We start from the raw sequence: 13,279 nt of genomic DNA, 5'->3' as shown, positions 1-13,279 counted from the left end.
CCCCCACCCCCCCCCCCTCCCTTTCTCCATTTTCCATTCCTCCTCGTGGTGTCGTACCGAACCACCCCCCTCTTTCCTACCATCACTCCCTTCATCCTTCCTTTTCGTGCACGCCCATCCTCATCACTAACCATCGCCCTTTTCACCCCATTCAAACAGGTCCCATCCAAGGCGTCGTGGAGTCGCACGCTCAAGTTGGTGAGCGCTGGCTCGTGAAGCATCTCGAGAGCGTGGGGAAGACGAGGGAGGAGTTGGCGAGGACGTTGTGGGACGAGAATTGGACGGCTGTTGCTGAGGTGCGTCGAGTCTACTTTTTGGATTTCGCCGTATACAATCTGTGTTCTCCGTTTTGGTTTCGACCACGCATACACGTACCGGAGGGGCATCCGCTGTCGCACGCGGCGCTTCTCACCTTCGAGCGGCTGTGCTGCTTTCTGAGTATTGGCCTCGAGAACTCGCTCGCAACCCCACCTGCTGTTCATCCACAGAGGGCGTTCGTGTGGTATAATGTCAGCACAATGAACCTCTTAAAATTTGTAGGTGGTTGTCGGAGGGTTGTACGAAATTGCATAAGAATACGTGCTCAATGGCATGCAGAAATCTCTTCCGCCACATCGCAACTCCTGACCCGGGCACTTGGTAGGGGTTGCAGCCCTGCAGGCTGAAGTCACTGATAACCAGGGATTACCCCGTTGAACGTCCCTTGCACGTACCCATCCATCCATTTCTCCTTTCAATAATTTCTTCTATGCGTTCTCGGTATCCTGACGCCACACTCCCTTATCGACCACCCAGCTCTGCGACGACTCCTTCGAAGAACACGTCCTCCCCTACTCAAAAGACAAAACCGGTCTCCACCTCCACGGTCTCAACACCTGCTCCCGCCACTTCACCACCCAGCCCCCCTCCGTCGTCGACGCCTTCGCCGCCACATGGGGCTTCATCCCCACAGCCTCCACCACTCTTTCCACTATCGCCGAAGTCAAAGCGTTCACTGAACAGATAGGTAAGGAGGGGAAGTGGAGGGGCGAGGCGTTGGAGGGGTTCGTGGTTAGGACGCATGTGGCGCCGCGCGCACCGAGGGAAAAGGGACAAGGTATAAGGAAAGGAGAGTCCCCGTACGAGCCCGGCAGCTCGTTCTTCTTCAAAGTGAAATTCGACGAGCCGTATATGATGTATCGCGACTGGCGCGAGGTCACGAAGATGCTACTCACGGCGTACGCGAAGGGTGGGGCCAAGGGCATGGACGAAGCGAGGCTGCCGAAGAGTAAGATGGGGAGGAGGGAGACGAGAGCGTATGTGAAGTGGGTGAAGGGGGAGATTGCGAGCGATGCTGGGAAGTTTGAGGGGTTTGGGAAGGGGAGGGGGATTATTGCGACGAGGGAGAGGTTTTTGAAGTGGGTAGAAGACAATAAGGACGAAAGGGAGAGCGGGAGTGAGAGTGGGGGAGAGGAGGGGAAGAAAGAGAAAGGAGGAAAGGATGGGTTTGGGAAGACGATCATTGTGCCGATCGCGATTCCGGGTGTTGGTGCGTAGCTGGCTCTCTTTCTTCGCATTCCTACAGTCCTTTGCGATTACTTGGCTGTGGCTAATCTTGCCTTCGTGTGCGCGAACAGGCAAAACATCCATCGCCGTCGCACTAACGCATATATTCGGCTGGGGACATACGCAGAGCGACGACGTGAAGGGGAAGAAGGCGGCGGTGCAGTTCATCAAGAATGTGCAGGCATTGTTGAAGGAGCACGATGTCGTCATTGCTGATAAGTGAGTGTTTTCGTTCCATCCACCCTTCATCCTTACCTTCCCTCGTTCTCGATCGTTCCGCCATGCCGTCTGCGTACCGTGCTCTTCTTCCGTGCGGACGCCTGGCTAATCCTCTCCTTCCTCCACTCAGGAACAACCACCTCCGCCAACACCGCCAAGCCCTCCGCGACGCCACGTCCTCCCACTCCCCACCCGTCCGCCTCCTCGCCCTAAACTGGTCCCTCACTCACACCTCCCTCCCCATCCCCACCATACACCGCATCTGCTCCGACCGTATCCTCGGGCGCGGGACGAATCATCAATCGCTGCTTGCGGATCCTTCGACGGCAAGGACACACGAAGAGGTTGTGTGGCAGTTCATAAGACAGAGCGAGGAGTTGGGCGAGGGAGAGGTGGATGCGGTGGTGGAGATGGATGTGCAGGAGGGGGTGGAGGAAGGCGTGCGGAGGGCTGTTAGGGGCATTATCGATATTCTCGGTGAAGAGAAGGTGGGGCTGAGTGGGATGGAGTTGGAGGAGAGGATCGGGGAGGGAGTCAGAGTTGCGAGGGAGTATGCGTATGAGAAGTCGAAGAAGGAAGAGAAGAGGGAGATAGAGAAGGCTGCGAAGGAGGAGAAACAGGAGAAGAAGAAGAAGAGGGACAAGTCGCCTTCCCGACCTCGATACTTCGGCATCCTGGCGGAAGTGGACCTCCAGTCCGTCCTCGATGCGCGGTTCGCAGAGCTTCCGAATGGGCCGGACACGGAGTTCTGGGAAGAGCTGAAGCAGAACGGGAGGGTGAGCAAGAGGCCGCATATCACGATCGCGCACGTCAACGGCTTGCCGGGCGATATCGATCTATGGGAGAGGTGTACGAGGGTTGTCGAAGCTGCGACGGATGGGGAGGAGATCATGTTCAAGTTTAGGCTAGGAGAGGTGGTCAGTAACGACAGGGTCATGTCCGCGACCATCGAAGATCTTCAGCTCGACGATGGAACGTCGGATTCTGCGTCTGGCGAGACTGATCAGAATGATGAAGGGCAGGTAGGGACGGAGTTCGTTGAGCGGTTGCCGTCGGATTTGAGGAACAGGTTGCATATCACGGTGGGGACGAAGAACGGTAAGGTTCCGCCAGTAGAGGGGAAGTTTTTGGTCGAACAGTGGAAGAAGGGGGAGGATCTCGCGGGTGTGAGGTGTATCAAGCTCAACGATGTCGTCGTGAAGGGCCGGTTGAGGGGGTTGTTTCAGTGAGCGAGAGATGGAGAGAAGGTAGGACAAGATGGGAATGCATCACCACTCATTTGTAGCATAAATGTGTATCAATATCTGTACGCAACCACCGCTCAAATTTTGCTCTGTTTTCTCAGGTTACCCTGGTCGGTGCCACTGTGGCGAAATGCCTGCGGCGACCTATTCGAGCGGAGCTGGAATCTTCGACGGTCTTCTTTGGGGGCTTTTGATCAACAGTTTTATCGTGACACCGACATCTCTCCCAAGACCCTTGCTATTCATCTTATCTAGGTCTTGCCGCTACGAAACATCTTCCGGACACAGAGCTTCATTGCATCAAACGATTTTAGAGCCATATCTGCCTCAGCGGGCATCCTTCTGCAATGTCTCCATCTCTGCTCTGAGTCGTCCCGCCATCCCGATGTGGTCGATTTCAATGATCATCTGGACTCTGCATACGCTGCCACAGGAATAGCTGATACTTGTCGCTGTCCTGGCGGATCTTGTCTCCATCCCGTTCCTGACACTTCATGCTACAGGAAACATTCTATACACGTCCGGTCCGCTCTTCGTCTTCGTGAGGCGGGCTTGCTAATGATCAGAATGGGACGTCTTGTCTTATCATGTTTGCGCTCTAGCTACCTCCTTGTGTTGATCAACAAACAATCTGTCCATCGAGAAGGTACTTTTATTGGTGCTCTTCTGGTCATCGGGACGTAGTATCCTCGACGTAGACAGGCCGAGTATTCGTGGTTCCACTCCGTTCGATACCGGGATTTCATTCTGAACAGCGTGCAGTGTAGAGATCAACAATCGGAGGTGACATCACCCCTGCTGCTTTCCGTTCCCATCCATTTCTGCTACGGTTTTCATCTGAAATGTAGATCATAGTGTTTCAAAGCACAAGATCCCGTGGCATCCGGGACGAACAACTCGTATAAAGTCTGTCTGAATTGTCTCTCAACAAACCAACACGGGGCGTACCTCCTACTCATACACCATTCCCTTCAGTTTGTGTACCCCAATCTCCAGCAGAACAGCCGATCATGAAATTCTCCGACTTCGTTTCCACAGTAGCCTTCGCCCTCGTTCTACTTGTTTCGCTTAGCAATGCTGCAGCCACTCTCAGCGTCCCTGGTACGTCGCCTGCCGTCGTTCCTTTGTCCAAAATTCGGGTACTTAGCGAGATCCATTTTCTTTCATCACCGTAATCACAGAACAAGCATGTGTAGGACACAGTGTCGGTGATACTTGCGAACTGTCGGGATGTGGAACGCTTCCGGGTAGGCGCAGGGATTTTGAGTCCTCGGAGAAGAGGAACTGTCTGTCTATTATTTCCGGGAGTGAGTGATGGTTCCTTCCTAGCGTCTCTCTGATTCGATGTTCTCGTCGTCTGATGAGGTGTTCGTTTTGCCTTTGTCATTTAGCCTGCGAGTCCGAAACCGATGGAACTTTGTATTGCTTGCTGTAAACATCTCGCTACAGCGCCAATATCTTGGATGAAAATATAAGGGCGCAGTCAATGATCATAAACATCTCTTGAACTAGGTCTAGAATGACCAAACTATGCGGAAAGTTTTCCATTTCGAACTCATCGCAACATGTTCGAACGCTCTATGCAGAGTGCCTTGGCCAGTGCTAAATCTGCCACTTAGGATTCCTTTCGGGGCTCGTTCTAAGAAAACGATCTGGTTTACGGCTTCATTCGCCCCTCCGATTCATTCTCCTTGACATTATGAAGACCGATCCCTGATTTCGCCACATATGCAGTGCGAGGTACGCCATCGAATCTCTTGAAGGTTCATTGGCGTAACGCTCACTACTGCACTGAATTCTCATACAGTCTGTGTGCCTAGAGTGCTGTCAAACATGGTAGTCGTACGGACACAGGCCCGAGTGCCCTACATAAATATTCAATGCTCAGTTACATTACATTCCTCGTCGCTCTGTATCTCCATCCAAACAGCTCTAGATGAAAATATGGGACACCAGTTCCCTTTTTTGCGTGTTACCCTCCTGTATAAAGCTGAAGAGTTATGCTCTCTAGCGCTAACTTTGACTGACCGTCTCTACTAACTCCACCCCATAACCTTCACCCAACTATTGGACCACCCTCTCCTGATCATGCAACTCTCACATCTATTCTCTGTGGTTGCGCCGACAGTCACCATGGCCTTGCTCCTCTCCCCTATGCTCACCTATGCTCAAGATCCCAACTTTCCGACCAACGCCAGTAAGTCAGGGACCCTTGGGCTCTATCATGATTACTCACTCTCCGGTGCTTGTTTCTCCGTGTTCAGCTGCCGCTTGCGTAGGTCATAAGCAAGGCAATGCATGCGAATATTGTCCCTGCTATTACATACATTGCGAGATTGCGTGTCATTCTGGATGTAAGTCAACGGTTCCATTACAGTGCACAATACAAAAAAGCTCATAGGCTATCTTGTAGACTGCGAGTACGATAGCAACGGCACGTTGGTGTGCTAGAGCCTTTCAAGTCGTCTCTTTGTAGCACTCAATTACCCACTTCGAGCTCACTTCAATAGTATGATGTCGTTCGAGACACCTTCAAAGCCGACATATCGTTATAATATTCCTTGTCGGCCTCGGAGAACAATTCATCTTGAATAATAATCGTATAAGCATACTTAGGTCGATGTTTGGTGGATGCAACCATCTCTGAGCTGGTCTGGAGAAATATTGATCGTGTGGATGGAAGGAATTTCGCATTGCGGAAGTAAACGGGTAGCCGCCAACTCAATTTCACCTCCGTGCAGGTGCCACATCAGGCCCGAGTCATTTTTATCCGGCCTCCGTATAAATAGTCCACGCTCTCCATCATTTAACTCCCCTGCACCGCGATATTATTTCGTTTCGTTCTCTACAACCATGGATCTCGACCTGAAATCCGTGCACGTCCTCATCACTGGTCCGTTAAATGAGACTCTCTTTCAGCGATCGTATACCGAATCCGTTGTCCTATTTCTCTTATAGGTGCTGCGGGTGGTATTGGCCTTGAAACTACTCGACTTTTCTTAGGTAAAGTCTCGACCTTACCAGGGTCCTCTGAAGAAGACTGACATACCCGCGATGCGAAGAACAAGGCGCGCTCGTCACCGCACACTACCGCAGCTCGGATGCATCTCTTCTTCCGCTGCTGGAGACGTACGGTTCGAAACAGCTGCGTCTTGCACAGGCAGAGCTCACTTCAGAGGATCAGGTTAACGCTCTTTTCGGTCAGAATCTTGACGAAGATCCATTTGGATCCGTGGAGGTCATTGTCGTCAATCATGGCGCTCACGCACCAACGGCCGTCCCGGTTAAGGACATGTCCCTAGCGCAGTGGGAACATTGTGTCAACTCGAACTTGACATCGACGTTTCTTGTTGTCCGCGAGTATCTGAATGCACTGGAGAATGTCATTCAATCAAAAAAGGTGGGTAGTCGATTTGGAGACCGGGCATCTGTCGTTTTCGTTGGGAGTACGGCTGGAAAGTTTGGGGAGGCAGGATTCGCAGACTACGCTTCCAATAAAAGCGGTAAGCATTTTCTTTTTCACGTGCGTCGTTCTTGGCTGCTGACGCTGTCTATGCGTCTGGATAGGAATGATGTATGGGCTTGCTTTGTCGCTGAAGAACGAGATCGTGAAGATTGCACCTCGCGGTCGAGTCAATACCGTCGCCCCCGGCTGGACACGAACTCCTTTGTCCGCGGATCGGTTGAAGGACACGGCGAAGGTGAACCGTGTATTAGCGTGAGCGTTATTTTAAATCCGTCCACGGGTATACATAATCCTGATCATTCTTGCGCTCACTTGATTAGAACGATACCATTAAGAAAGGTAGCCACAACGGAAGACATCGCGAGTCAGATAGTGCTATTGGCTTCGGCGAAGGTTTCTGGCCATGTATCAGGACAGGTGTTGATGGTAGATGGAGGGATGGAGGGTCGACTGTTGAACCTTCCCGAAGATCTTTAATGGATGATTTATCAAGCCGTTCTGATGATCATAATTTTACATAGAGCAATGAGGGGATAGAATGTGTGTGGCCCAATCACGCCACAGCACCGAACACCGTTCGCGACCAGTCTAAGGAACGTGCTATAATTAAATATCGAAAACTACAATACTGACAACGACACTCAGCTGATGGCCAACTAACACTAACTTCTCAGACATTCGACGCCGATGATAGTGGTATTATTGAGGCGGTTATATGCGCGACACGCGTTAGAGGAACGAATCTGATTTCTCCGCCTTCGCCGTGTAGATTATCGTCGTAGGCCTACAGAATAAAAATCATTAGTACCATCTCGTTATACAGATCAAAACAGATGCAGTATAAGATCAATCAATAAGTACTCACCACTGGAACCAGGGTCGTAGTCGCATTATGGGAGCTCGTAAGTGCAGACCCGTCTTCATTGCTCTCAGCATCTTCCTCAGGTTCCAGGTCTTCAGAATCGGCTTCCCACTGACCGGATTCTACAGGTGCTCCTATATTCCCGAGGAACTTGTTCTGCACGAAGTTGATCTCAGGAAGGGACGAAGCAGTGCCGTTCATATCTTGTCCTGGTGTGCAGCTGTCAGGGCTTCGGAGGTTTAAGAACATAAGATTGACGACGATAGTCTGAAGCCTACGCAGACGCGATTTAGCACGAAGTCATGTATCTGGTTCATGTTCCCTGAACGGAAAAGAGATCGATGGATTGTGAAACTTACACGGAGAAGTAAGGAGAGACGACGTTTCCGAGGACCCACTCCAGGGTGGGATTACTACCACGCGCCTGGACAAATTACCTTAAGTCAATTGGTTTACAGAGTGGATGCTGATGGGCTAATAGGACAGGACGTACAAGGATAGGAATTACCTGGGCCAACGATACCGCAAGAATTGTCCTTCAAACGACAGCTTTTAGCAATAAATCATATTCAAAACCAGTGGTTAACCTACACATAGCATAGCAGACCTAGCGAGAAGAAAAAGGCGTCGGTCTATATGGCTGTCACAGCTACTTCGACGCAAAAACCACTCACCGTCCCTCTGGAGAACCTCGAGAAAGCTCTTTTGGCCTGTCCCGCGCATCGCACGGATCACGCCTGAAAGCTTGTATAGCATTAGCGAGAGGAGCCACGTTTCCGAGGCCAGTGGGAGCAGTTGTATCACAAGCATAACTGCCGTACGTCATAAATCCAAGGTCAGCACCATGAGAGAGATATGTTGCAACTTGAAAGGCTGAGGGATCGAAAGTGACAACGATTACTTACTGGTCGACTCAAATCTTGTGGTATTTACACCGGCAAAACAGGTCGTGAATTTGCTGACAATAGAACCAGAAGCTGTCTGTGGGACTAATCCGGTAGATGTCTTGCATGTATGCGAGTACAGTTACATCGTGTGCGGGTAAGATTCCTGTGTGATTTTTGGAGAAAGAAGTGGGTTAGATGGAAATGATGGACACGTACATATACGTTCAAAGCGGCGACGGGTATGATAAAGACGAGCCCAACAGCCAGAATAAGTCGATTTAAGCCGTATATCGAATAAACCCTGAGCAGCAAAAGCACTGCCTCGTGCTTGATCAATGACCGGTCACTGATCGTTCAGGAAACGAAGTCGACACACTGGATGTGGAAAAGGAGGTCACTACGTTCAAGGAAGCAGTTGTAAACTCCAAAGCTGTGCATCTATATTTATCGGTGGTTAATTTTTGAACGCATGAGTTCCATCATTTCGTAGCACACCAACGAAATGCTATGTACGCACGGGAGCTGGCCGATATTTCCAGGAAAGTCACCGATGGTGTTCAATATCTGCGATAACATGAAGCCATGCCGATTGAGGAGAAATAGGACCGAGGTTCCAGTAAACCTCCTAGACCATATACTGCGAAGCTCGATGGGGAGCGTATGTATGTAGTGGAGGGTGTAGATGGCTGCAAAGGTATCAAGCCCCGAGATGTATGGCATCAGGCTCGGAGGATAGCAATGTAGGCGATGGAAGCGGCGAGACATCATTCCATGGCTTACTCAACGCGGAAAATGCATTGTAGTTATATATGATTCTGAACAGTGAAAGGCAAAATAGAGAGATGTCAAAAGATCGGGTCATGTGGAGGAAAACATCGAGGGAGAGCTCACTGCTCAGATATCTCGGAGTAAAAAGCTGATGAGGTAGACATGGGTGAGATGATGGGTGGAATGGGTGAGCAAAGGTAGGGGTCTAAGTACCCCGCCGATGATACAGAAAGACTCACGAGGAGTGTCAGCTGGTCAACTGAGCTTCGACTGTCTCGGTCATAGGATGATGAACAAAAAGTTGGATAACTGATATTCTTGCGTTATGTGATGATCGTCTCCGTGTAAAGGTTCACCTCTGCGAGAAAAGGATGGCATATCAAGTCTGAAACGCAGAAGTGAATAAAAATAGGAGGATGAAATGAGATACGAACAATCATGTAAAATTAAAACACCCGTTATTGGTGAGAAGCGCCCTTTCGTCCCACAGTGTATCTATCTCTGGATGATTAAGGATGTGAGCTCTGGTCGCTATACCCTGCCGCAAAGACCACATGGCATTCGCCGAATCTGGTGAAGCTCGCACATAGGTTTCTCGACATACGTTGAATTTGGAAAAGCAGGCTTTTGGAGAATGACGAAGGGGAGACACAATTGTTCGGCGAGTCATCTAACGAAGCACATAGAGGTCCATAGAAGTTCCAGAGGCCAGACTACCACGTTACATTAAGGATCGACTCAACACAATGACACACGAGGAGAACATCGCGCTGATGAGGCATCATGGTTGGCCTGCGAAAGGAGAACACCACGTGAAGATGGTACATCAGTAATGGACCGATGGAATGGATGGCGGATGGAAAGATGGAGCGATGAGCGAGACATGTACCGAATGATGATGACATATAAGGAAGGTGCGCCAAAACCTACTAAGGAAGGTGTGCCATAACCTACGCGTATAGAGGAAGAGGAGGGGTCGTGTAAAGATAGCCAAGGGAGACAGATGAATGAGCTGAATGAGCTCAGTGAAGAAACTAATAACCCATACACGTCAACTCGATAATGTCGTGAGACGACCTCAAAGCGTTGGCGCAGGCGAAGTTGAGGATTGAAGCGATCATGGGCGCGTGGTCGACTGATATTTTGGAAGAGAAGATCAGTACGATTCTTGAAGACGAGAAGGGGGAGATAGGGAGGATAATAATGGGGAGACGAAGAGAGTGAATGAAAGGTGGAGACGAATGACTCGACGTGGCTCAGAGAATGGGACAAGGGAAATGTAGGGAAAGCGCACTGGATGACCTCTCGTTCACCGGACGGAGATCGAGGCAACCCATAGCTTCAATGAGTTGTGTCTTGTGGAACGTAAGTGCTTGAGCACCTTGCTGTGGATCGTCAAAAGAGCACCGAGCCTCGCGCGTATTTAAATTCTGTAGGTGTAGTAGAGAGGTCATTGATGTTCTTCAGTTGTTGTTGGAGAGGAGATAACATTAAAGATATCTAGTCGCTCGATATTCTGAACTCTAGCAAAGCGAACAATCACAGCAGTGAGTGATAGTAGAGGAGCAGGACGAAGACGAAGCAAACTGTAGAGCAGGCGAGACGTAGCCTTGATATCCCCTTAACTAAACCACTGCTCACGACACCTCACTCGTGATCTGTCCTTCTCAACTTTGTCCCAAAACCGAAGGATCAAACATACCCTTCGGAATACGGAAGGTCACAAAGTGGACCGCCATGGGGCAATCATCTAGATTTTGTCAATTTGTATGTAGCTCCTTCGAGTGTTTCCGTTCGTCTCGAGAGGGGTCACGGGGTATAAGTCTTCCGTTGTTTGGAATCGCTTGTATGGGATAGATCGGGGAGAGATACATAGAAACTGAGAGGTATGCGGAGTCGCTTTTCGCTGAAAAGTTTCCGGGAGTATCGGGGCCATTGATCCGAGCATCGGGGTCGGACGCACGAACGGGCGGAAAGGTCTTGAGTTCTGTGTGGGTCACCGGCATTGGAAGACATGAGAATATTTAGGCAGGATGACTGATACTCAGATAAGCGCCAACGTAGTCGTCAGCTTCTTACCACGTAGCAAACTCCCTGCCGGAGACCCTCATTGACCATGAACGACCTCAAGAATGTCTATAACACAGATCTAACAGACGAACTGTATAATCTCGACAATGAAGAGAAAGCCTTCTTCAAGGCGGTGACCAAGATCGAGGACGATGAGGAGTTGAAGCAGCATATCATCGCAGTGCAAACGAAGGCATACGCCGTGGGTCATTCTGCTTTATTGTTCATCCTAACCCGTCTAAGCATTGTGCCACATATAATGTCCGTGCTGCTGATGAACATAATGAGGGCGCGCAGATATATAGGTATCCGTGCATACGGATATTTGAGTTTGCAAGGTAAAAGAATCGAGCGAGCACACCTTGGAGCGTATGCCTTGATGATGACATGTTTGCTCTGCGTGCTTTGTGGCGTAGGCTGAAGATATCGAGGCTGCCAGCATACCCGAAGCTTTTGGAACTTGGGAGGGATAGGAACGACGCACTATTTCTCGACCTCGGATGTTGCTGTGAGTCTATGAGTGTTGTCCGTCACAGTGCAAGATTGCGTGTGTGTTGATCCATGACGGTCTTTGACGTAGTCGGCAACGACGCGAGGAAGGCAGTTCAGGATGGCTTCCCCATCGAAAACGTCGTGGCGTCCGATCTCCACGCAGGTGATTATTGATAGAAAGCTGCTGCAACGAGGAACTTACATACCTTCTCTGTGCGACACAGACTTCTGGCAATTGGGCCACGAGATGTTCCGCTCGACACCGGAGTCCTTCCCCGTTCCATTCGTCCAAGGCAGCATCCTCGAGCCCTCCTTCCTCTCGCCTATCCCAATACTCAGAGAACCCTTGCCAGTTACCAGCCTCGTTCCAGATATTCACTCACCCACTCTCAAATCACTCAACCCTCTTCGCAGCCATCTCTCCGCCATCTTCTGCGGCGCCTTCTTCCATCTCTTCGACGAGACTACCCAATACCATATTGCACGCTCTTTAGCATCCCTACTCTCGCCTCAGCCTGGCTCGATGATCTTCGGCGTCCATGGCAGCAGGAAGGAAGGTGAGAAAGAGAAGGGCTTTTGGCATCCGACCGGTAGCGAAAGGTGGATGTTCTGTCATTCCGTAGACAGTTGGACAGCACTCTGGGCGGAAATCTTAGGCGAGGTCGGCGCGAAGGTCAAGGTAGAGGCGAGAGTCACGAAGGAGATTGGGGGAGATGACTTGTTCGGGACATACCCTGGGAACAAGGAGCCGTATCATGTCATGGAGTGGAGTGTTACCAGACTCTAAAGATCGAACGCCAAGTAAAAAAAGTGGAAATCAATATATATTAGTTCTGAGCGACTCGAATCACCACACTCCGAGACCTAGTAGTAGGATCATAAAGGCAGATCAGTTCAGGAAATTGCAAGGAAACTGTGCTGTCGTTGAAGGCAACGGATCTCAAAGAGCCAAACACAACCCAGCCATAGTGCGCGCCAGGTTACGGACCATGATAGAATGGCTGATGCAGGGGTATGATCTTCGACAGTAGTCGGACGAGATGGAGTGAAGTTTGAGTGAAGTCGTCGATTTGAAGGTCGACGCGCAATGAGAGCGCCGCCATGTGCGTACCACGTGGCCCACCAACCTGTGTGGCAAAGTTGTGGCAAACGTCACGATGGAACCAACCAGCAGAAGACGGTGTACAGCGGCAAAGGGTATCTCGTTTCAATTTAAAACACTTCCGAGAGCATACCTCAGTCAAATGTCACGAATAAGCCTGTGCAAGGCATCCCGCATTGTGGAATGAGAAGAGAGCCGAAAATAGAATCAGATGACAAACAAGACGGTTGTTTGGCCATGTTAGGATCTAAAGCTCTTGGGATCGCTTCGAAGCCACGTGCTCTGCAGTTCTTCGTCTTACACTCGCCATGCAGCCTATCAACTTATCTTAGACCATTTCCTTTCGCGTGTGACCTTTTCTACTGAGTCCTATTTGAAAGTGTTCACTGTCTTAAACTCCTGCATGAAATCCTACCGACACTGAAACAAAAGAGAGGAGCGCGATTGGTTAGTCGTGACCCTTTCCTGTTTCATTCCTTCACGAACGCATGCACTGACTAACCAGCTATGTGTAGATGTACAGAATAGAAACTGTGTTGCGCTCAGGGTCCGAACGAGTCGTCGTCTTCGTATGGACGTAAGTCGCTAAACCGGAGGGATGTGCTTGGTGAGCCACAGACCGTG

General features: G+C 50.3%; 4 protein-coding genes across 4 annotated transcripts in view; 3 read left to right on the top strand and 1 right to left on the bottom strand.

Annotated features, from left to right (window-relative positions):
- Window positions 1–2,993, top strand: part of STEHIDRAFT_65753 (uncharacterized protein) — a gene marked incomplete at both ends in the record, with an annotated part of 5,042 nt that extends 2,049 nt beyond the window's left edge. Inside the window, 4 exons of the mRNA XM_007308693.1 lie at window positions 160–296; window positions 796–1,528; window positions 1,617–1,764; window positions 1,895–2,993. Coding sequence (XP_007308755.1) covers window positions 160–296; window positions 796–1,528; window positions 1,617–1,764; window positions 1,895–2,993 — 2,117 coding nt within the window. The remainder of the gene's footprint in view (window positions 1–159; window positions 297–795; window positions 1,529–1,616; window positions 1,765–1,894) is intronic.
- Window positions 2,994–5,861: 2,868 nt separating this feature from the next.
- On the top strand, window positions 5,862–6,951 carry STEHIDRAFT_65980 (NAD-P-binding protein; the record flags this gene model as incomplete). The annotated part of the gene is given in 5 exon segments (XM_007308710.1): window positions 5,862–5,901; window positions 5,967–6,033; window positions 6,048–6,511; window positions 6,576–6,726; window positions 6,795–6,951. The coding sequence occupies 5 exon segments, from the start codon at window positions 5,862–5,864 to the stop codon at window positions 6,949–6,951; spliced, it is 879 nt and encodes a 292-aa protein (XP_007308772.1).
- Window positions 6,952–7,144: 193 nt separating this feature from the next.
- STEHIDRAFT_114499 (uncharacterized protein) lies at window positions 7,145–8,943 on the bottom strand (the record flags this gene model as incomplete). The annotated part of the gene is made up of 9 exons (XM_007308720.1): window positions 7,145–7,258; window positions 7,340–7,610; window positions 7,696–7,760; window positions 7,845–7,872; window positions 8,011–8,209; window positions 8,242–8,341; window positions 8,440–8,569; window positions 8,600–8,653; window positions 8,741–8,943. 9 exons carry the CDS (start codon window positions 8,941–8,943, stop codon window positions 7,145–7,147), a joined length of 1,164 nt encoding a protein of 387 aa, XP_007308782.1.
- A 2,164-nt stretch (window positions 8,944–11,107) lies between these two features.
- On the top strand, window positions 11,108–12,340 carry STEHIDRAFT_65747 (uncharacterized protein; the record flags this gene model as incomplete). Its single annotated transcript, XM_007308692.1, has 5 exons — window positions 11,108–11,263; window positions 11,359–11,399; window positions 11,478–11,581; window positions 11,642–11,716; window positions 11,778–12,340. The coding sequence occupies 5 exons, from the start codon at window positions 11,108–11,110 to the stop codon at window positions 12,338–12,340; spliced, it is 939 nt and encodes a 312-aa protein (XP_007308754.1).
- Window positions 12,341–13,279: the final 939 nt, after the last annotated feature.

This window comes from Stereum hirsutum (genome assembly GCF_000264905.1).
Source record: "Stereum hirsutum FP-91666 SS1 unplaced genomic scaffold STEHIscaffold_16, whole genome shotgun sequence".
In the NCBI taxonomy this organism is placed as follows: domain Eukaryota; kingdom Fungi; phylum Basidiomycota; class Agaricomycetes; order Russulales; family Stereaceae; genus Stereum; species Stereum hirsutum.
This window is presented reverse-complemented; position numbering and strand designations above follow the sequence as displayed.